This window comes from Camelina sativa, chromosome 19 (genome assembly GCF_030686135.1).
Source record: "Camelina sativa cultivar CO46 ecotype springtype chromosome 19, ASM3068613v1".
Classification (NCBI taxonomy): domain Eukaryota; kingdom Viridiplantae; phylum Streptophyta; class Magnoliopsida; order Brassicales; family Brassicaceae; genus Camelina; species Camelina sativa.
In genome coordinates, this window is record NC_141898.1 from 23,514,170 (window position 1) to 23,537,316 (window position 23,147).

Consider the following 23,147-nt stretch of genomic DNA (forward strand, 5'->3'; position numbering starts at 1 on the left):
CTCTACGTACAAACCTTTGTTGCAGAATATGAACTTGCACTTTTATAACAACGGTCACCATTCTTTTTTAGCCTTCTTTATACAATATTCTTCCGAAACTTTTATTCGTGCGAGGAAGCCAAAGCACGCACGATTGAAAGACCATGTCATCGTCTTTTATTTTCTTCTTCCTTCAATTTCAGGTTTTACAAATAAGTATGGTGATGCTCTGTCCCAAGTTTTGTAGTAACAGAAATTTAAATTACGAATGAAATTATATATATACATATATATATATAACTATATATAAAAAAATGTAATTTGGATTACCTCAATTAGGCTACCACTAGTCAGTAGAGGCATGAATCTCTGTGATAGACCTCTCCGACAAGGATTCCATCAATTCAGCGAAGATCCCGAAACCTGACTAGTTACCATGAATATGCTAAGGAAAAAATATTTCTTTATAAAACATCCAACCTCTTTATAGTAGCGGAGTAGATGAGGTAAATTTTTACACTGTTTGTTATTCTTATTCACTTGTTATCCGGCAAAATTAAGCATCATCCTACCCAGTTTTGTTCCTTCGGAGCATTTCTAGTTACATCCTTCATCTCTTATGATTGGGTTGTTACCTACGTACATACGTGTATGTATACTTCTGTTACCTTGAGATATCGCTGTATTATATATATTAAGAATGTTGGTAATCGAAGTGGCTCTCACCAAGGGTCGGAACCCTTACTTAATCTCTAGCTATAGAGTATTGCTTAGTACCAGTCCCTAGTTTTGTACGTAGTAGCAGAAATTTAAATTAAGAATGAATTTAAAAAAAAAAAAAAAAAAAAAAAAAAAGAGGTAATTAAGATTACCTCAATTCGGTTACCACCAAGAAGCATGATTTTCTCTGTGATAGACATCCCCTAGAAGAAATAAATTGTCCGACAAAGGATCTTCACTTCAGGGAGCGCCGGTAAAGCTCGAAACATTCATATCTTCCAACCCCGTCGTCAACCAATGGAGGTGGAGAGAAGGTCTGGCTTTTTTTGCCTACTCCATTCGGGGGTACCAATATTGTTACTAAAACCCTGGTGAGACTCCAATATCATGCTGAGTCAACACCACTTTGCTGGTCGAGCATTGGTGACCTAATGTCTATTTGATAACTACTTAATGTTATAAACACACAAATGTTTAAATTTGTTGCAGTCTCTATTAAAATTTAGAAACTCTTTTTAGTATTAGTAAAATAGTAATTTATGTAGCAATCAGAAGAATCTAGCTTCCTTGTACTGCAGGAAAACATTTACAGTTATTATGGAAACTCACTTCTTCAAGAAAAAATTAACACTCCATAAAAAAACCCTATTTACAAAAAGAACACACCAAAATTAAACCATTCATATTCACCAAACCAAACCAATCAGATATGTTTAACTCTTATCTTATAAGTTCTTTAGCTTCTTTGTCTTCTTAGTTCCTTAACAAGTTCTTCAACAAGATCAGCCATGATCATACCTTCAACTTCTCTCCCCAATACATTAACTTCTTCACCAATCAAACCACTCCATGGAAACCTATCCATGTCCCAACCAATGATCCCATCCAATGAACAAAAAGGTTTCTCTGGTTGAGAATATAAATACTCGGACATGATCCTCCATGTTGATTCCAACAGGTATTTACCTCGTATAGTCGTCGATTCAGACACAGAAGAACTCATAAGTTTTCTCTTGAACCCTGACTTTGTCAATGGTCCGAGCACCACCGTGAGCACTTCATTCAGAAGATCAAACAGTATGTTATGATTTTCTTCACTTAGAGTACTCTCTTCGGCATCGTCGTCTTCTTGATTCTGATTGCTTCTTTTCTTAAGATTCTCTTTTGTTTCTTCAAGAACAGACTTTTTTATAAGCTTTGCTAATGGATCCCATCTAGAAAATGATATATCTGATGTACCTTCATACAAACCAGAAGCCACAAGAAGATCTCTGACAAATGCTTTGTCTGGATTTCCTAAATCAACTATGGTCTCATCAATCTCTTGAGTCGGTTCTTCATCCACTGGCGTTCGCACTTGTACATCGGATTCAAGCTCATTTATCTGTCTTCTTAGTTCTGAAACAGCAGAAACAGAGAATGAGACACAATTCAAGATAGTGTGTGAAACATTTCAAGAAAATGGTGAAAACTTTGTTTACAGTTTTCTTACCAGTTAGATTGGAACTGATGTCTCTGAAGACTTGAGGCATACCGTTCTCATCCGATACAGTCACGTCAGGTGTTGAAACTTGGCTGAGATAATCCACATTTCTCCAGAACTCGTCTGGTGTACTGCTGCAGACTGATGCAGGGCTTGGAGGCACTTCTGTTGAATTCTCCTGAGAAAGACACAACTTGTCTTAATTTAGATTATAAAGGACCAAGAATTTGAACATATATATATATATACACAGATGAGAGAGTTAAGAGATTCATACATTTCGATCGTAAAAGTTGTTAAACTTGGATCCTGTCACGAAATCTTTGATCGATTCATCCTCAAAACTGTTTGATTCGATCATTGAACGTATCTTCTTACCAAAGATTCTTCCTCTAAGAGTTGATCTAAAGCTGGAAACTTTTTTCCTGAGATTGAATCTTTCTTTCCTCCTGATTGGATCCGCAACAACTGGTTCTGTTTCTGATTCTGTTTCTTCTCGCTCTGTTATCGTAGCCTCGTGCTTTCTCATGATCTGCGCGCCTGTCAAAACATGCCGGTCCTCTAACAGAAGCTTACCAAAAGACATCCCTGAGACTGGAGCAGATAGTGATCTTTTAAGATTTCTTGGTGATAAAGACTCTTTCTTAGGAACATCTCTGTTAACTCTCAAGTCTTCCATATTGATTTCATCAATTTGTTTCGCTGCGTCTGACACGGTAGGTCGCAAACGGCTACTACATTTGATCATAGAATCATCGGAAGGACTCATCTCTTTTCTCAAAACATTCTTCAATCTCTCTGCCAAGAGTTTTCTAGTATCTCTACTTATAAACTCAGTAGGTGAGTCTGGTGCATTGCACTGAACCTCACTAGTACCGTATGGTCTCATCGGTTCAGACCTCGGAGAAGGTCTTTCGCTAAAAGGAGTCTCGATCCCGCTTCCTCTCACCGATGAACTTCTCTTGAGAGCTGCTTTTCCTTGAAGCTCACCTTTTAACCTCTCTTTAACTTCTTCAAGAAACTCTTCTATGCTGCTTCCTCTGCTTCCTTCCATGGTCGTCCCTGAAGAAGTAGTCAACGAATCTTCGTAATCATACGCTCTCTGAAGACCAGGTCTCAGAACCACAATCCTAGTTGGAGCAGTTCTATCTGATTTCAAGTTAAAATCCCGACCAAAGCTCCTAGTTCTAGTGAAAAGCCTCTCTTTATCATCTCGAGCCCCCACGCAACCCGAATCAACGATTCTTGAACAATCTTGAAACCTTTTATCAGCTTGCCAAGCTTCAAACTCTCTTCTGAATCTTTGAAGCTCCTCTTCTTGAGGATGTTCACGACGCATTGGTGTCTCCATCACATCTAATGCTGTCACCGTCGAGGAAGACAACCTCCCTTTTCTATTTTTTCTACCTCCTTTTTCGTTATCAAACCGATGATCCGCTTTACTCTGACGAGGAGGATAGATCCAAGGGGATGACTTAGCAGCAGCAGAATCCAAAGGAAGTGCATCCATTCCCATCAGCTTAGCTACAAGACTAGGCGTGTTGTGTTTATCGTTGGAACGTTTTTTCGAAAGCTCATCGATGATCTTCTTCTTCATTGATTCCTCAATCGGGTAACAACTTCTCTCGTACCATTCCTCTTCCTCAAATTTATCACTCTGCTTTTGTTACCAAAATAAAAAAAAAAAAGTCAAAAACATTAAATCATTTTACCCAAAAAAAGTATTATGTTTTCAATTTCACATTTAAAAAAAAAAAAAAAAGTTGAGTTCGTTATTTAATTTACCGGTTTATCTTTCTCGTTATGGTAAGTCTGAAAGTTATCGACTTGTAGCTCGAAACTATTCCTCGGAGCTTCCAGATCTGCAGAACACAACAAAAAAAAAACACGAATGAATTCAATAATGATCAAAACCTGAAACAAAGATTTGTTTTTTTTTCTCTCTCTCTGAAAATATCATTTAATTCACCTTCGTCGCGGCTTTTGTGATGAGAGAAAACTTTCCGGGAGAAACTGTTGTTATGGAAATCGAAGAGATGCAATAATCCTCCCATTTTCTCCGTCGATTTTGGATCTTTCAAACAGAGATCTGATGAACCATGAGACGAAATCCCGACAAGAGAGAGTGAAGCTCGGGAAACTAAACGTCTTTAAAGAGAGAAACTTTATTGAAGACAGACAGAACAGAAACAGAAACAGAGTATAAGAGAGACAGAGTCTGAAACGAGGAACAGAACAGAATCAGGTTTATTATTACGCAACGTATCGATCGAGAGAGAGATGGGGAAATATTATAAATATATATATATATATATATTTATATCAGAAAAACTGAAAATTGTGTCTTCTCGTGAATCAATGAAGCATCGAAAAATGGAGATTGTGAAAGGATGATAGAAGAAGAAATATGGGGAGGGGAACAGAGGAGAGAGGAGAGTCGTTTTCAGAAAGACAGAGAGAGAGAGAGAAGACTAATGGTAAGTAGAAGAAGAAGAAGAAGAAGAAGAAGGAGGAAACTGACGAAACAGCGAGACGAAACACATCTCATCCAAAGTACGGAACTCTGGTCGCTTTCTCACTTTTGAAGAGAGAGAGAGAGAAGAGAGAGAAAAATATAAAAACGGAATTGTGGAGAGAAGAAACGTGGAGATTGGAAGATAAAACAGAGTATTCTCTCTTCTCCGGTACGTACGTGGTTCCTCTGAGCCGCTCCAAAATTTTCATTAATTATTAATTCTTATTATTATGATGTTCCAGATTCATTATTTAGTTGAGTTTTTTTTTCCTTCCTGTTAACCGTTATCATTATTTCTCATCTTTTTTAATTTTATATAAAGAAACAACTTATCATTATTGTCATTATTATTGTACGAAATAAATCATCAGAAATTATTGAAATTATTTTTTTCCGTTTTCTTTTTTTCCTGGTTTTGGTGTATAAAGAGGTTTTGAAGATTGATTAGTTTGGCAGAACGTTTTTGTGTTGTATATATATCATGAATAAAAAGTGTACATGGATGGAAGGTTGTTTTAAAAATATATATCTTTTTTTTTTTTGATATATATCTAATTTCAGTAAACTTAAGGCGTGAATGGAAACATGATATAAGCGGTTTTCAAGAAAATTTTTGACAAAACCGCACATGGTTACCAATCATACATAAAATTATAAATTTGCATTTTCCATAATAAAAAAATGTTTTTAGTGATTTGCGGTTTTATATACTGATTTTTGTACTTGGACCGCTTTTGTAGTGCAATATGTGTTTTATGCAGCGGTTTTCAACTAAAATCTGCAGTAACACTACACTATTATTTTAACAATTAAATAAAGATACAAAAAACATATAACTACTAATAAATAATTTAGTAGTATGTACATACAATTATTAATAACTCCAGTTAATCTTATAAATAAATAATTTTTTTTATGATTGAATAAATTTAGATATTTAAAGTTCTTAATTTTTTTCTATTAACACAAAGAACATAATAATTTACAATTATATTAATTATTTATAATTTTAAATTTATTCATATAATTGTTGTTACAATAATAATATATATACAAAATCGAAAAAATTATTCATTAATACAAAACAAATTAAATTAGATAATTATATTAGTTATTAATAAATCAAAATGAAATCCGTACCGCAAATTATATTTCACCAATCAAACATTATTTTGTACCACTTATTTTGGAATAACCGCATTTGTCCCGCAAATACATGTGTCCCCTACAAACTGCAATTGAACCGTACCGCGCTATCAAATAGTTAATTATGCACTATCAAATCCGATGTTACCATTCGTACTCTTATAATATCGAAAATTCGTCAGAGAAGTTGAAAGATTCCTTTATACTATTTTTTATTGAGGGAAAAAAATAGTAATAAAGTGAGAAATATGAAATGAAGAATGAATAAGACTTCTTTCATTCTCTTTTGTAAGTTGGAACGTGAACAGAAGGGTAGTTGGATTGTGAAATCAGTCTCTTCGGGTACTAACTTTTAATTAATAATTTAACAAACTAAGTGCGATAAAGAGATTAAGGAAAAAAAAAACAAAAAATTGACCCAATTAAAAAGAGATTATGGAAAATGATGCTTTTATTAAACTTGAACAACATAGAGAAACCATGCATGTAACGAACAGCTCATGGAGAAGACATTTGGACCGTCATTGTTTGTAATTATTGTTAATATTTAAGCAAATTTTGTATAAAACATACTAATGATGCTTCTATTAATTTTTTTTTCCTATTTATTTTTTATTTTTTCTATTTGTCTACCACTTGTTACGAATATCTAATGCTTGAGAAGTTGAGACTAAAAATTTAAAGTGAATTAAAAATTCTGAAGTTATAGTTATAGCTTTATAGGGTTACAAACGCTTGCGAGTTGCAAATGGTTGGAGAGAAGAACCATCTAACATTATTTATTGCATCCTAGACGCTGCGATAGAATTAAACATCGAGAAAAGGACATGTTGTGGTGCTTAGTTGCATGTCATACATATGTAGCTGGTGGTTTGTTTCTTCCAAATAATATGAACAGGCAAAAAAGATCTAACATGTTTTGTAGCACAAAAATTAAGTCCAAAATCTATACACATTAGGGACCATTACCATTACACTTAACATTTATTTCTCCATATAGAAATTCGAATCCCAAAATATTCTTCGTATAAAATATGCATGGTTTTATTATTTGTGAGAACATCCTAAAATCTCAGTAAGAATCTCTTTTACGAACGAAATTACCAAATAGTTCATTGTGTAAAAAATAATTACATAAAAATAGGCACCTATATAAATCTGAGACGTTGCTGCATATATGCAAAACACTAATGACCCATTACTAGATTTAGTTATGTTTATTTCCAAATTAATATTTATGCATGTATCGTTCGTCAATACTAGATTTACTTCGGTCATGGCTATGTAACAATAAACTTTTCATTTAAAAAAAAAAAAAGAAAGAGAGAGACCCGCCCCTAATTGGCTAATTGCAAAAAAATGTAGTTTTTTAGAAAAACTAAATTGACCCAAATTAAGAGATTAATTACTAAAGTAACTTATAAAATGTGAGGGTTAGATGAGTTATTTTTTTGTCTAAAATACTTTTTTTGCTTTGTTAGGAAAAAAATAAAATCAAATTTACCCTCTCCGAATTTTTTTTTAAAAAATAAAATATTTTCAAAAGTCTGTCGGACTAGTTGTGACAGATTTATTTGTGTATGACAGATTTATTTTTGCACAACCGATTTATTTTTGTATGACAGATTTTTTATGATAGACTTATTTTGGATGACAAATTTTTTAACTACAGTTATGACAGATTTATAATTGATGACAGATTTATTTTTTTACAACAGACTTATTTATAAAGACACCACAGACTTTCACAATATATGACAGATTTGATATAGATTTATTTTCCACAGTTATTTCAGATTTATTTTTATGATTAAAAATCTGTCGTAACATGACAGATTTTTTAACAGAAAAATAATTACTAGATTGACTTCTAGTGATAACAGATTTGTTTTAAGTTACGACAGAGTTATTAATTTAACCAAAAATTTGTCGTTTGATAACAGATTTATAACATTTTTAAAAAATTGCTAAAATGACCTATGTGAATATCATATGTTATGGCAGATTTGTTTATGTTATGACAGTTTTTTTGTTTTTTCCAAAATTTTGGTGTTTGATAACCGATTTATTAGATGTAAAATATAAATACAATGACAACAGATTTATTTTAAGTTATATTTTTTTCAGTCATGTTTTTATTAAATATATTTTTTATAAATCATATTATGAATCATATTTTAAACTCGTAATTTTAAAACATATTTTATACATTTTAATTTTCCTAAATCATATTTACAAAATTAACATCATATTAAAAATCATATTTTTATATATCATATTATATTTTCATAAATTTTATTTTAATATTTTTTATATACATTATTTTTTAGTTTTAATTTTATACATTATATTTTTATAAAACTTCTTTAAACTGTATAATCTTAAACTTCATATTTTTAAATCATATCTTTATATACAATATTTTTATAAAACTTAATTAAACTGTATTAATGTCATATTTTTAAAATCATATATTTATATACAATATTGTTATAAACAATTTTTTGAATATTATTTTTATACATTATATTTTAAATCATATTTTATTTTCATAAATTATATTTAAAAAATGAACATCATATTTTTTAATCATTTTATATTTTAAATTAATCATATTTTTAAATCAAAATATTAAATACTATAACTTTTTGGTTTTTCGTTTTTTCAAAAATAAAATTAAAAAAAATATATATGAGTTTTTAGTCTTTTATGTAAAAATTGTGTGTTCTAGTTATTGGATAGGATGGAGTATTAATCTAACCATTAATTGTCAAATTTGTGTCGGTATATTTTCACTTTTAAAAATCATTGTAATAATCTTAGTGGGTCTTACGATTAGTTAATACTTAATATTAAACCATCTACGTACCTGGTCAATACCCTCAAATTCGTGTCTTAATAGAACATGTTATAAGATTAAAATTAATTTTGATATCATACATAAAAATAGTACATAAATTTTTTTTTCTTCTTTTTTTTTTAATCTATAATTCATGAATGCATATAACGTAAGTAAAAATCAGTAGGCTACAATCATTAACCAGAAATCAAAACACAAATATCATTTGTTTTTGGTGGTTTTTTTCTTAAAGAAACCTTAAAAGAGCACAAACTCAAGTTCCGCACAAAAAAAATCTAATTCACAATGTAAACACCTAACACAAACATTATTATATCTCATGAAAGCTTAAATACTAAATAATTAATTCACATACTACAAACTACAAAGAAATGAAAAGGTTGGGAATCGATATGAATACAATATAGTAATATACATACAACTCATGGTGATGGTGATGGCATTGTGGGGGCTTTTAGTTGTAAAGTTATGACTCAAAACACGCTTTGTTTATTTTTTGTTTATATTTATTTATTATATAATGTATTAATGATGGATGGTCATGTGCTTCGTATCCCTCCTTCGACTATCCTCCATTATTACACACCTTTTATTTCATCCCATCTTTTTCATTATTACAATTTCATACAACCTTCATTTGTATTATGTACTCATCCGTTTCAAAATATAAGATGTTTTAGAGAAGATTTTTGTTTCTTAATATAAGATGTTTTCAAGTTGCTATGCAACTTTTAGATTAGTTTAATATTTTATATTATACAGTATTGTTTTTAATTGGTTGAACTGGTTAAAAGTAAAAATTTCTTAATCTGCGTATTTACTAATCCTAACTGCGCATAGGTTTTAGACATTTTAAAGCTATAGGGCCATTAACAAGACTATGCCACGAGGGGCACGACTCCCCCCTATATTTTGCATACCTAGAAAGCTCATTCTGATTCTTACTTTGTTTTTACGTGCCTAACTACGTACTATTGTGAAACTCAATACGAAAAATCAATACCGTTGAATGAACACAATAGACAGAAGTCACAGAACTGTAATTTATTTCTTAGGTCAAGTGTGAATGTGTAGAATTTTGGCGAATTACAATAAACGCATACATATGTGTGTAGTTTAATTCAATGTTTTTTTTATATTAGACATGCAACAATGTTGTAGAAACATATTGATATTGGTTCAATTTTAATCCATTCACGTTAGTGCTTAATTACTTTCAACATCTTTTCAGATATCCAGATTCAATTCGCTATTAATATATTTTATGAAATATTTTTTGTTTTTGTTCTGTTAAAGCTGTTGAAAATATAATTGTAAGATTAAAAAAATATTAAATCACACAAAACAAATTAATGACACATTCCAATGATATGAAATTTTTTTGAGTAGTTAGTGAAGAGATTAATAATATTATACAGTAGGAAACTTTTTCACTTGAGTGGCCTAATTTGTGTGGTTATCTTTGGGTTAATGCAAATTCTGTTTTTTTTTTATAAAGAGATTTATAAATAAATATGTTTGGTCTTGTCATTTTGAATGTTATCGTTTTTTTATTTTAACAACTTATGCAAATAATGTAGTTTAGTTCGAAAACAGGTAGAATCGGGTGGTTGGATTCGAAATACACACATTTGTCAAAAAAAAAAAAAAAAAAAACTCTCGTATATAATATTCTTTACAACATAAAAAAAATGCACTAAACCCAAACTTACACAACTAAATATCTATGGGGCCGACCATAATAATATTTTGTCTTTGATCAACATCAGTTCCTAAAAGTCGCATCAGACTCACATGCAATCGAATTCTTCCTCTCCTCGCGGCTTCTTTAATCATATCACAAAAAATATGGAATAGTACTTTACTTTATATCATTTTGTTCCTTTATAGGTTGGTCCCAAATAGACTTACCTAATAAGTATCTACATAGACTTATCTATATAGATCTACTAAGAGGCACGAAAGTATATTAGAAAACCATATCGGGCTTATAATATATAGCCCAATTATTTAAGCTAGCGATCCAAAACATGTCGTACCACATTCCCCAGTCGATCAAAAGATTACGGTATACCATTGAAGCAAGGGTAGAAGGGTAGGAAACTACGACTAATGACGAGAAAATGCTCAAAGACCATCACGTCAAAGGTTTGGATGCTAATGTACTCCACAGCTAAGGAACACTTTTGAGTTATGACTGATGATGAGATCAACAGGAGTGGACAAATATACCATAAACACACAGATTCAAACACATCGAAACAAAACCAACCAAAATTTTGACTATAAATAAAATGATTTATAACATAGAAACCAAAATCAACTCGAATCCAAACAAAGCCACCATGGTTTATTAAAATTGCATATTTTTAGTTATAGGTGTTACAAAAATCAGATGAAATCGTAATGCCTACTGTATAAATTCATATTCATTACTCATTTCGAATTTTCTCAAATTGTCATTAACTATTCGTACCTATCCTATAGTAACACACTAAACTGACTCCAACTCAAAAATCAAAACGATTCAAACATAATTTACATTAAACAAAAGAAAACCAAACCAATTTTGAGAAAATAAAGACCAAAAACAAACAAAACCACAAATCACACTGACTCTTCTAGACTCTAGTGTTCAAAAGGAAGATCCAAACAATAAAAATGGAATTCAGAGATTTTCTAAATATATTATAAGAATTTGAAAGGAAAATTCAGGAAATTTCTTCAAAGTTATGATATAGTATGATACTCATTCTAACAAGCAGCGATTTACCACACAAGAAATAAACATGAATAATAGACTCCAACATAATGCCAAAAGCTCAAAAGCAAACAGACAGACAGATAGATTGTATCATGGCGTACGATCCAATCCAGCAAAGAAGATTCTGTCCCAATCAAAAGTTGGATCAAATATTCCCTTGGAAAAAGCCAGATAAGTAGGAGCTTTCCACAGTCATAATAAGAGTCAAATACCACAAGATGACAAAATCAGAGACGAGTAGAAACAGAAGTCAACAATAGGTATAATAGGTAGATATAAAGCTGAAACTAAATAACCAATACCACACATGAAAAGTTGAAACACATATGAATCCTAGTGAACAGGAAAAGGGGGAAAATATAGCATTCAAGTGATATTATCCCTAACCACTGGCCTAAAAAGCACATAGCAGTAGCAAATGAGGTTCAATATCACAAACACAAAGCATAAACATAGTTTTAGTTTTTTCGTCCATAATCTAAGAAAGTTTACAATCTCAAATCTGAGTCAAGTCAATGGCAAGACCTAGAAGCCTCAATCATCATCCTCCTCCTGCAAAGCAAAGATCCAAAGAGAACACAATGTCACACATCAAAATACATATATCAAAACAATAGTAGTTAAAAGTCTCAGTAAAAAACCTCTTCGCTCCCTGCTTCATCCACTTCAGACTTGTCATCCTCTTCACCTCTATTGGTTCCACTAGCCTAAACAATAATCACACAATAATAAAACTACTTAGCAACCATAAGAAACAACAGTCTCTCCACAAAGTGAAAGCTATCAATGACAAATTCATACCAGTTTCATGTTGTACTGTTGCATAGTCTTGAGATACTCAGTCTTCCTGCTCTCAGCCTTAGCGACGTAAGGCGCTTTATCCTGTATTACAGATTGAACCAACCACAAAGTTCAAAACACAGATCCAACAAAAAAAACCTAATTCTACAAATCAAGCATTACAGTAGCCACAACTACTCACTTCCTCAGTCATAGACTTCCATCTAGCCCCAGCCGCCTTACCAACCTAATATATGCACAAAAACTAGGTTTAAGATTACAGATCTGAGAACATTTCCAGAAATCACGGAGAAATATACTTACAGTAGCGACAGATTTGTTATTAGGATTCGCTTGGTTGAACTCTTTTCGGAAATCCTCACTTAGATCAATAACAAAGAATCAGTTGATAAAATTCAAATCAATTCGAAAAAAAATCAAAAATTGGAAGGAGGAGATTCGTGAGATTACTTACAGGAAGACGAAGAAAGCACTTGGAGGTCTCTTAGGCTGATTTGGATCCTTCTTAGTCTTCTTCCCAGGCTTCCTTCCTCTGGTTTTGAGTCTACGAAATCGAAAAGAAAAACGAGAAAATCAGAAATCTGAAGATCTGAATCTCAGATGTAACAGAGGAAACGACGAAAGAGTATGAGAACGAAAAAAAAACACCTCTGATCAGTGCTCGTAGATTCAGCTTTGGATTCGCCGCCTTTCATCTGCGAAGGAAGAGAGAAAAATAAAAAAAAACGAAGAAGAATCGTTAGAAGTGAGTTTGGGACTGAGTTTGGGCGAAACGGTAGGAGCGAGTTTTTTTTTTTTTTTTTTTTACCTTTAGGGTTCTTTTTTCTTTTTTTGTTTGACGAAGAGAGAAGAGAGAGCGTATGAGACTAGTGTTGAGTAATAGGGTTTTTGTTTTTATTTGCTGGGGCTTTTATGATGATAATAATATTTTTTCTTTTTTATTGTAAAAACTAAAAAGAGATTGAAAATTTTGCACAGTGGCGGGATTTTTTTCGTGGAAGAGCGGAAATAATTCGACACGTAATGGGGGAGAAGGAAGAGCAACGGACGGGAATAATGGATTGGTGCTCTCTTCGAATCTTGACCGTTCATATTACACGTGTACTTTGAGTTTTGCAGATCTCATCTCTTTTCAAGTACATTTATTTATAAAAAGACTTTGTTTGACCAAATAAGATTTTAAAAAAACAATCTTAAAATGATTTGGTAATTTAAAGCTTAAAATCTAAAAATTCACATTGGTTCCAGATTATATAAAATTTCGAGGTATTTCTAATAAAAGAAATCAAACAAAAAATATATTAATATATCAATTTTAATTGACAAAAGCTTGACAATGACCTGTTTTCTTCGGTAGATTATCGCCAAAAGCTGAATTGTAAATTGGAGCAAGTAAAAAATAAAAAATGGTTACTCATGTAATTTTGTGATTGCCAAAGATACTTTTTATAGTGGCATTAGTAATTCTTGGCATTTTTGTTTAAATGTTTTCAATTTGTCATTTTCTTATATCTCAAAACACAGTTTTACACGTTATATTTGAGTTTATTTGGTTCTATTCTTTTCTAGGATATAGTATTTGTTATTAAGTAGTATATATTTTGTGAAACCATTTTCCCTAATATTTAGTTTTAACTTTTAAGTGAATAAATATGACAAATCTAAAAAAAATTGAAGCATAATGGCAAATCTAGGCCTGGGCACAAAATCCAAATCCGAAAATCCGAACCGAATCCGAACCGAAAAAATCGGATTAAAACCGAATCAAAACCGAAGATATATCCGATCGGATTTTGCTTCCATTATTTGTGGATATCGGATAATATCCGATCCGAACCGATATCCAATAGATATCTACATAAATCCGAAAATATATGAACAATTGATATCCCGAAGAATATTGCCTGTATCTTTCCACTTCCCAAATCTCGATTGTGCGCAGTTAAGATAAAAACCCTAAATTTCAATCTGGCATCCCAAATCCCACTCTCGGCTAAGTTCCTCCATCACAGACCAGAAATTGATATCGGGTATGCTCTGAATTCTGAACTTTAATTTTTTTTAACTGTGATGTTTCTTTTTCATTAGTTTCAAAATCGATTGCTATTGTCTACTTTGTAGCTCATGGTTTAATTATATTCATATACCAAATCTGAGAGTAGAGTTGTTTGTGATTTTAAAACAAATCTCTTTATTGATTTGAAATTTGTATTGCTTTTCTTGGAAAATCAATCGCTTCTGGTGTTGGGTTGTTTGGTTATTTATGTTTAGAAACGTGAAACAAAAAAAAATCATGCTTGTGCTTTTTATCAGAGGTCTCTGTTTCTTATGAAAACTTGATAAAATTTGATATTTAATATCTTGTTGGGATTTTTGAATGTTAAAACCAAACAGAACACACTTGTCCCAAGTATATGACATGTTAATGTCTCCTTGCTCAGCAGAATAAATAACTTCATGGATCTGAAACTCATATTGCTTTTTCAACAACAACAAAAAAATTCGTTAAGCTTTGGTTGGAAGATCAATTGCTGGTGTTGTTAGCCTTTCAGATCATAGTTATGTGACTAGTTCCAATTAGTAATGATTTGTATAATTGTAGGAACGTACATTTACTTTGTAGCTCTTATCGTCATTTTAATAGCTCTTGTCGTCAATGTAGGAACATGTATTTTAGAGGAGCTCTTGTCGTCATTTTATTAGATATTCTTTTTCTTCTTAATAAACAGAATTTGCATACTCTCTTCTCTTTGTATTACATGTTCGTAAGAGATATTCAATTTTCAATAGTCTCTCATGTTTCTGAATGATTCCAGCTAAAGTAAAGAAAAAATTCATATATAATTGAACGTGAATGTGCTTCTTCTTGTTTTTATTTGTTATTAGCCTCTTTTAATATACGTTGGTGTGTTCTTAACTTCTTCTCTTCTTTTGTTTAGATGGATTCCTCGTCATTTCCACACAACAATGATGGAAATGAATTTTCAGACCAAGATAACCAAGATATGTCGAAAAGTGGAAAGAAAAGGAAGGATGTTCCGGGTTCAGGTGGAACTACATCTCAGCCAAATAAGAAGCGCAATACAAGATCCTTTGTATGGGAACATTACACGATAAGAGAGGATAAGGTAAACAAATGCAAGTGCAACTACTGTCACAAAACTTACGGATGTGCTCCATCTGCAGGAACTTCTAACTTGAAGAATCATTTGGCAATCTGCAAGCACTATATAGCATGGTGTCAGAAGCAAACTCAGACTGTGATTAATAATCATGGAAAACTGTAGGATGGGAAAGTTACAGAGGAAGTCTTCAGAGAGGCTACAAACGAGATGCTTGTGCTAGCAGAATTACCACTTGCATTCATTGAAAGCATTGCTTGGAAGCATTTTTGCAACAAAGTAAACCTCTACAAGCCACATTCTAGAAGAACAGCTACTCGAGACATAGTTAAAATGTATGTGGAAATGAAAGCATCTCTGAAGACTTGGATTGCTGCTAGCAAGCCTAGAGTCTCTTTGACAACTGACATATGGGTTGCTAAAGCTACAGGTGCTAGTTACATGGTGGTTACAGCACACTTTATTGATGCGTCTTGGCGATTAAGGAAGCTAATTATTGGGTTTAAGTACATCACAAATCACAAAGGAAGAACAATATCAAGGGTTCTTCTTAAGTGTTTGGCAGATTGGGGTATAAACAAGATCTTCACGATCACAGTTGACAATGCAACTGCAAACACTTGTGCTTTAAAAAAGTTTCAGGATGAATTCAGCTTAAGGAATAAAGAAGTTTCAGGTGTTGTGCTCACATTATCAATTTGATTGTCAAGGACGGTTTGGTTGAATCGAGTGATAATGTGGCAGCCATACGCAATGCAGTGCAATATGTGAGGTCTTCAACTTCAAGATGTGATTCATTTGAACAGAAAGTTGTCTCAGGCAAGATGACTAGAGGAAGTTTACCGTTGGACATCAAAACAAGGTGGAATTCTACATACTTAATGTTGTCAAGAGCCATTAAGTTTAGATTAGCATTTGATAAAATGGAAGTTGAGGATAAGTTATACAATGACTACTTCAATGAAGTAGAAAATGGGGGAAAAAAGTAGGTCCGCCTACAAGGACAGATTGGAATGCTGTAGAGAGGTTAGTTAAATTTCTAATCATATTCTACAACTCTACCTTGGTTGTGTCTGCTTCATCTTCAGTTGCTTCTTACAAGACCTATGGTGAGATAGTGACTATAGGAAAGGCTTTGGTGTCGTTAAGCAATAGTATAGATTCAGATTTGTCCAAAAAAGCTGATGGTATGCTAGAAAAATTTGATAAGTACTGGGGTGGAATGAAGAACATTAATAAATTTCTTATAGTTGCTAGTGTCTTTGATCCAAGGAAAAAAATGCAGTTTGCTAAGATGTGCTTTGAAAAGCTTTATGGGAAAGATTCTTTAGATGCTAAAGAGATGTGTGATTCGGTCACCACTGTTTTGATATCTCTCTTTAAGGAGTATAGTGCTCGTAAGAATGTATCAAGTTCTCCATCATCACAATTCACTCAACCGACTTTTGGTAGCCAAGATCATGTTGCAAGAAGTGATTTCACTGATACAATGTCTGATAGTATGGAGTATGAAAGGATGGATTTTGCTTATAATGAGTTGGTTGACGAAGGTGTTAGTGATGGTAAGGATGAGTTGGATTCATATTTGAAACAAAAAGTGGAAAATCCTAAAACTTTCATCGGATCAGAGTGGGATGTATTGTCTTGGTGGAAGCTCAATAGTGGTAGGTATCCTATTTTGTCAGAAATAGCTAGGGATGTTCTTGCAATACAAGTGTCATCAGTTGCATCTGAAAGTGCTTTTAGCACTAGTGGTCGGGTCATAGAGCCACATCGGAGCTGTTTAACACATTATATGGTTGAAGTGTTAATGTGCACAGAGCAATGGATGAAGAATGTTAATCAGTTTGGTGACATATCAATTGTTACAAATGCAGAATTGCTTGCAGAGATTGAACTACTTGATAAACTTGAAAAAGGTATTTTCATTCTCTCTACTTTATATCAATTTCTTCTTAATAGTTTTAATTGTTAACAGTCTCTTGTTTTTGTTGTTTGTCAGAGTTTGAAAGTCCAGCAGACATGAATTAGAAGACTTGTAATCGTAAACTCATTACTTGGTTATAAGGTAGATTGTTTTAAACTTGATGTTTAATTTTTTGTCCTTCATAATTTAAGCCACTAAAGATATTATGACTCACAAGAATTTATGTATGTTGTTGTATTAGGGATTTAAAGACATGAAGCTTATGCGGCTAGGAGAAGTTTGAGTTTGCTGCTATGGTCTGAAATTTTTTTGAACCACGTTCAATTTGATTTAGGATGTTATTTAATTTTGCTATTTCTTTATTCTTTAGGATGGTATGGTTTACTTTGGTTTTGAATTTTTTTTCATTGAGTCTTCACTTTGGATTTTAGTTAGTCAGATTTTTATCTATTGGTATGGTTTGATTTAAGTTTGAACTTAGAGCTTGTCATTTGCTTCATTTATATTGTTTTTTATTTTATTGGCTCGGTTAGTATGGTAATTTGGGTATAATCAGATTTAAAAAATATCTGAACCGATCCGGAATCCAAATAATCCGAACCGAAACCGATCCGAATTTTATAAATACCCATATGGATGTTAAAGTCAATATCCAAAAAATCCGAAATCCAAAAAATCCAAACCGAATCCGATTCGATATCTGAACGCCCAGGCCTAGGCAAATCCAAAAATTGCTGAACCAAAAATAGCATATTCAATAATAATTCTAAAAATGTATAATTTCTGGAAGTTGCATACGAACGAAATTCACATAACATGTAACATATAACATATTAACACAATGCATAAGAGAAGATAATTTAGTCTATGTATCTTTGAAATTGATTGGGTTCTTAATTTATGATAACCTTGTCTCTGATTTTTTTTTTTTTTGAACAAACCCTTTGAAAAAATTTGAGTATTTTGGATTTGTTCTACATGATTACGAGGCCATAAAGTTTGCAAATGGGGAAGCTTCAAATGTCCCTGAGTTTGCTTTGGCTTTGAAGCACGAAGCATCCAAGTATGAAGCATCCATCCTTAATGAGACCTTTAAGGTAAAATCAATCGTAGCTACCTTCGAGAGAGATAGGATTACATTTAAAATTAAAAGTGCACTCTCCAGCTCAAAAGATGTTGAGGTGTTTATCCTTCAGAGTTTTTACTTCAAGAGAATCATGTACCCAGACAAGCTGCCAATAAACGACTTAGATGGTATGAAAGGTTTTGGGCTAGGTATCATACCTCTAGGAATTCCAAACCCAAAGGCTTGTTAATGTTACCTTGTCTCTGATAACCTTATTTTTATAAGTGAATTTTGATGTGTTTATCATGAGTGAGTTATTTGTTTGGAACGGTTAACTTAATCATCTTTAAGATTCTTGATTTTCGTTTATTAGTCTTTTTCATCCAAATGTATTTGGCTTGGAAGATGGATTTTAAAATGCAAATGATTAGATGATCTTGTCTCCATTTCTTTGTCATTGAATTGGTTTTTAATATGTGATGATTATGTCTTTTGAAATCCTTGGTTTTAAAACTGATTTTTTTCTGTTTTTATCGCCGATAAGTTATTGGTTTGGATCTGTTAGACTTAATAATTTTTAACGTTCTTGGTTTGCACTAAAAAAAAAATTGATTCAATTTAAAAGATTTGTTTGACCAAAAAATAAGTTTTAAAAACATATTTTAATGATTTGCTTTAAAAATATGATAATTTAAAGGTTAAAATATAAAAATTCACATTGTTTCAAATAAAATAAAAGCTCGAGGTATTTTGTTTTCAAATCAACTATTTTTACAAACCATATATGTATATATATATATATATTTTTATTATTATTATTTTTAATTGATGAAAGCTTGATTGTTTCTTCCGGTCGATTATGATCAAAAGTTGAATTGTGAGTAAAGAAAAAATAAAAGTGAAATGGTTACAAAAAGTAAAAGTGAATTTGCAATTGATGTGAAGTGCTTATAAAAGTGAAATTGTTAGTTATTATATTAATTAAAATACAATAGTATTTTTCTTAATATGCCACATCAAAGCTGATTAAAGTTCTAACAACATTGCTTAAATAAGTATATATGGATATTTAAAAATACAAGCAATGTTGTATCTTAGTTTTAAAATATATTTGTCATTATTAAACAATTTAGATATGCAAATATTTAATCTTATTTTTATTAATAAAATTATGTTTTATAATTGTTCTAAATAGTTTGTTATTGTTTCCTAAGATTTCTGAAACAATAAATAAAATCTGTTAAATAATTTATTATATAATTTCAAAAATATTGTTTGTTATTTTATAAACCAGTATAAGTTTGAGAATTTGTTAGAAATACCTTTTTTGGATACCCTTTAAAAAATCCTATTTTCTTGAGCATTTTTATTTTTACCCTCTTTTACACAATTACAATATGTTAAATTGATTTTTAGAACTTTTTTTAAGGTTTGGGTTCTCTATTTTACATTTATTTTATAGTTTTGAGGGATTAGAGTTTAGTATTTAGAGTTTAGAACTTATAATTTAATTGTTTTATTCATAGAAAAAGGGTATTTTTGAAAATCCCCTTATAAATATTTCTTTTATTAGTTATTAAATTAATTAAAATGTTATGTCAACTTTTTGTAATATGCCACATGGTAGTAGGCTTAAACTTTAACTCAAATCTATTCAAATTATAATGCAAACTAGTATTCAACCCGTACTATAAGGAAACCTCACTTACTTAGTTACTTTTTGTATTAAGTTTGTATGTTGTATATGTATAATGTGTTAGTAGTTCCTTTATTTTTCTGATCATCTATAGTAAGGTGTAATACGTCATCTTTTTATTACATGGAACTAAATAATTAAAGATAGCTCATGACTGATGTAATAAGATTATCACAGTTCACAAAGTGCGGATAAATACGTCTCTAGCTAGAAACATATGAACGTGTCAACTCAATGTGAAGACGGTGAAAGTTGACACGGACTAAATATAATTTATGTGTCATGACTTGAGCTTTTTGTTGTGTAGAGAAGATTGAAGCTTTATGTTGTGTTAAAAAAATTGAAGGCTTTTCCTTCGGCGTAATACCCATGTGATTTTTCTTCAGCTTCCTTTAATGCTTCTTCGTTTAGCATTCTTATTTGTAATTTGTCTGCTTCTTAATGCTTCACTTTTGTATCTCAGTGTACCAACTTGGTTCAGTTCGTTGCATGTTCTGAAAAAATAGATCAATAAAAGGCGCTAGATCATCAGAAATAGACCATGATGAAGATAATTAATACATGGTTTGGCAAGAGCCGGGCAAACTTGTGATTATCACAACTCAACAACAAAAATAATATCTTTGTATTCTTCTTTTAACTTAAAAAGGACAATAAGAGGAAGATGTTAAGAAAATCAATGAGGTTAATTACAAAAAGAAGACATACGAAGGACTAATAATGTTGATTAAAGTCTAAAGCTTTCGAAAATCTAGGTTAACTCAAAAAATCAAAGTCCGGAATATGTGTAACACTAACGACTAAAAGACATTAATTTTCAGTAAGAAGAAGATGCAGTAAGAAATGATGATTACCATTAATTTACAGAGAAATGAGAATCTCATAGCTCTTTGTTGTTGTGTTTTATGGTTCCCAACAACCTGGAAAATAAACTGTTATAATTCATCGTGAAAGACTCAAAATTAGCAGAGATCGACATGTTTGCCATTAATTTGTACACTAACCTTAGGCTGAGATTTGGATAGAATATATATATTTAACGTTAAGGGCTCAAATGGTTAGAGAGATTAGTCATTAGTCAAAAGTCAAAACCGAGATTTATATGTCCTCTGTAATTCGCCTTCATCATAGAGTGAGGTGATCATATCTTCTTTCATTTCTCGTTCTAATTAGAGGTTTTTGGTTTTCCAAGTTCCAATTGATTCTAGATTTCGGTAGTTTAGACAAATAAACGAACTAATCTGCTCCGACCTCTCTCTCTCTCATCCTTTGCATCTCCAAAGATTTTCTATCCTAGCAGTTATCCTCTTTTGATTGGACGGAGCAGATCGAGCATCAACACACGTGACACAACCTGGAACAACGGCAAACGCCGGCAACAAAACCACAACTTTGGTGCGATATTCTTTTGGTGGATGAGATTTCTGCTAGGTTTTAATGCTTCATGGTTGCTAACATAGTGGGAACAAAGTAGAAAAATTAGAAGAATTGAAATCTTTTTAATTCTACTAAAATGTTGAAAAATATAATTAAAAGAAGAATTAAAGAGAAAGACTTGAAAGTCTTTTACACTCTAGAAAATCTGCTATTTATGTCTTTAATTCCATTCAATCAGATTCTATTAAATTCTCTCATCCAATACCCCCTCCTAATTTAACAGCCGTATGAGTCCAACCTATAAAAAAAAATTAGCAAATTGTCAAAGAAAGCAAATAGTAAGGGAAATATATGAACTCATCTAGGAAAAGAAGATAGCGAAGAAAAAACTTCTCCTAGTTGTTCGAATAAACCATGCGATTCACAAAACAGAGGAAGGAATGAAGTGAGATAGGAAAGAACAAACAATACATAAGAAAGAAAGAAAATGTTAGAACAAATAGAGTTTTCGTGAGTTTAATTAGAAAATTAAACAGTTTAAATTTTGAAATCATGGTTTCATTGTGAACGTAGTGATCGTGTGAGAAAATCTAGGAAATCAAGTAGAAGATGTAAAAACTGCTTTGAAGTCGTTAATTTTACGATTGCATTATTATTATTATTATTATTATTATTATTATTATTATTATTATTATTATTATTATTATTATGATTGAATTATTTTGTTTTTAGTTAATTAATTTCAAAAGAAAAAATGATTAGGCACAAGTTGATTGACCAAGTGACTTGTGCTTAATAGTATAAAATATTTTAAAATTCGAAAACAAATAACTAAAGCCAGATTTGTAATGGGCCCTATTTATAATCATTGATTGAGACTCATTTTCTCATTATTGATATAACTTTATCTCATGTGTGTTAGTCAAAGTCAAAAACATTACTAACTATTCTTAGATTTAACAAAAAAAAGGTTTAGATTTAACTTTAAGTAATGAAAAAATGAAATTATGGTTGAAAGTTTCCAACATTACTCATGTTATTATTTCTCATCAACCAATCTACCAAAACAAAATTCATTCACACAATGACACAATACAAAAACAATGATGAAATGACGAAGAAAAAAACTAGTTAAGACCTAAACAAGTTAGGACCACAAGTTATGTGGACGATATCGTGTACTTCTCTGGAGATTTTTTTTTTGTCAAACCACTTTCATTCATTAATCAAAAGGCAAATTTCTTATAACAAAGCTTAGAATGCTTTGAGCCAAATTCTTGAAGGAGTTTTCGTATATGTGAGATCAAGATTGTCGATAGCTCTTCCATCGACAAGCCAACGGATGAGGAGATTGCCACTGTCATCAAACTGGTTGGCGTTAATAAAGGAGTCAAAGCTGAACTTCTCTCCGGTTTGAGGAAGCCTACACAAAGTGGTAGGTTGACAAGTTTTCGAGCAAGGTTTGTGGAGCTCTAGGGCTTAAAAGATGTTTGTTAGAGTTGCCATAGCGTACAGATTGACCTTGACTAAACCAATGTTATTCAACCCCTTTTCTGGAGATCTATGAGGATGTTTATGACTACAATGACATATATAACATAATGGTCTAATATGGGATTTTCGAATTTATTTTTAAGATAATAAACTATTAGAATTGTGATTCCGCAAATGTGTTTGTTGCAACACTAGAA

At 31.6% G+C, this 23,147-nt stretch overlaps 2 protein-coding genes across 3 annotated transcripts; both read right to left on the bottom strand.

Annotated features, from left to right (window-relative positions):
- Positions 1–1,200: 1,200 nt before the first annotated feature.
- On the bottom strand, positions 1,201–4,908 carry LOC104767062 (uncharacterized). 2 transcript variants are annotated; one of them, XM_010491086.3, is made up of 5 exons: positions 4,152–4,908; positions 3,968–4,044; positions 2,460–3,839; positions 2,192–2,360; positions 1,201–2,097 (listed from the first exon to the last, which is right to left on the bottom strand). In XM_010491086.3, exons 1-5 carry the CDS (start codon positions 4,234–4,236, stop codon positions 1,436–1,438), a joined length of 2,373 nt encoding a protein of 790 aa, XP_010489388.1. In that variant the 5' UTR covers positions 4,237–4,908; the 3' UTR covers positions 1,201–1,435. The 2 variants fall into 2 exon arrangements, with proteins under 2 accessions (XP_010489388.1, XP_010489387.1); XM_010491085.3 differs by having other exon boundaries at positions 2,460–3,842; positions 4,152–4,895.
- A 6,896-nt stretch (positions 4,909–11,804) lies between these two features.
- Positions 11,805–13,293, bottom strand: LOC104767063 (high mobility group B protein 4). The gene is made up of 8 exons (XM_010491087.3): positions 13,077–13,293; positions 12,917–12,963; positions 12,723–12,812; positions 12,572–12,629; positions 12,450–12,494; positions 12,269–12,349; positions 12,109–12,174; positions 11,805–12,019 (listed from the first exon to the last, which is right to left on the bottom strand). Exons 2-8 carry the CDS (start codon positions 12,961–12,963, stop codon positions 12,002–12,004), a joined length of 405 nt encoding a protein of 134 aa, XP_010489389.1. The 5' UTR covers positions 13,077–13,293; the 3' UTR covers positions 11,805–12,001.
- Between the last annotated feature and the right edge of the window lie 9,854 nt (positions 13,294–23,147).

Coding starts and splice junctions, on each gene's coding strand:
- LOC104767062 (XM_010491085.3), bottom strand. CDS start 4,236: ATGGGAGGATTATTGCATCTCTTCGATTTCCATAACAACAGTTTCTCC. Junction 4,045..4,151: donor TCACAAAAGCCGCGACGAAG/GTGAATTAAATG, acceptor TGTGTTCTGCAG/ATCTGGAAGCTCCGAGGAAT. Junction 3,843..3,967: donor ATAACGAGAAAGATAAACCG/GTAAATTAAATA, acceptor TGGTAACAAAAG/CAGAGTGATAAATTTGAGGA.
- LOC104767063 (XM_010491087.3), bottom strand. CDS start 12,963: ATGAAAGGCGGCGAATCCAAAGCTGAATCTACGAGCACTGATCAGAG. Junction 12,630..12,722: donor AGTGCTTTCTTCGTCTTCCT/GTAAGTAATCTC, acceptor TATTGATCTAAG/TGAGGATTTCCGAAAAGAGT. Junction 12,350..12,449: donor GGAAGTCTATGACTGAGGAA/GTGAGTAGTTGT, acceptor TCTGTAATACAG/GATAAAGCGCCTTACGTCGC.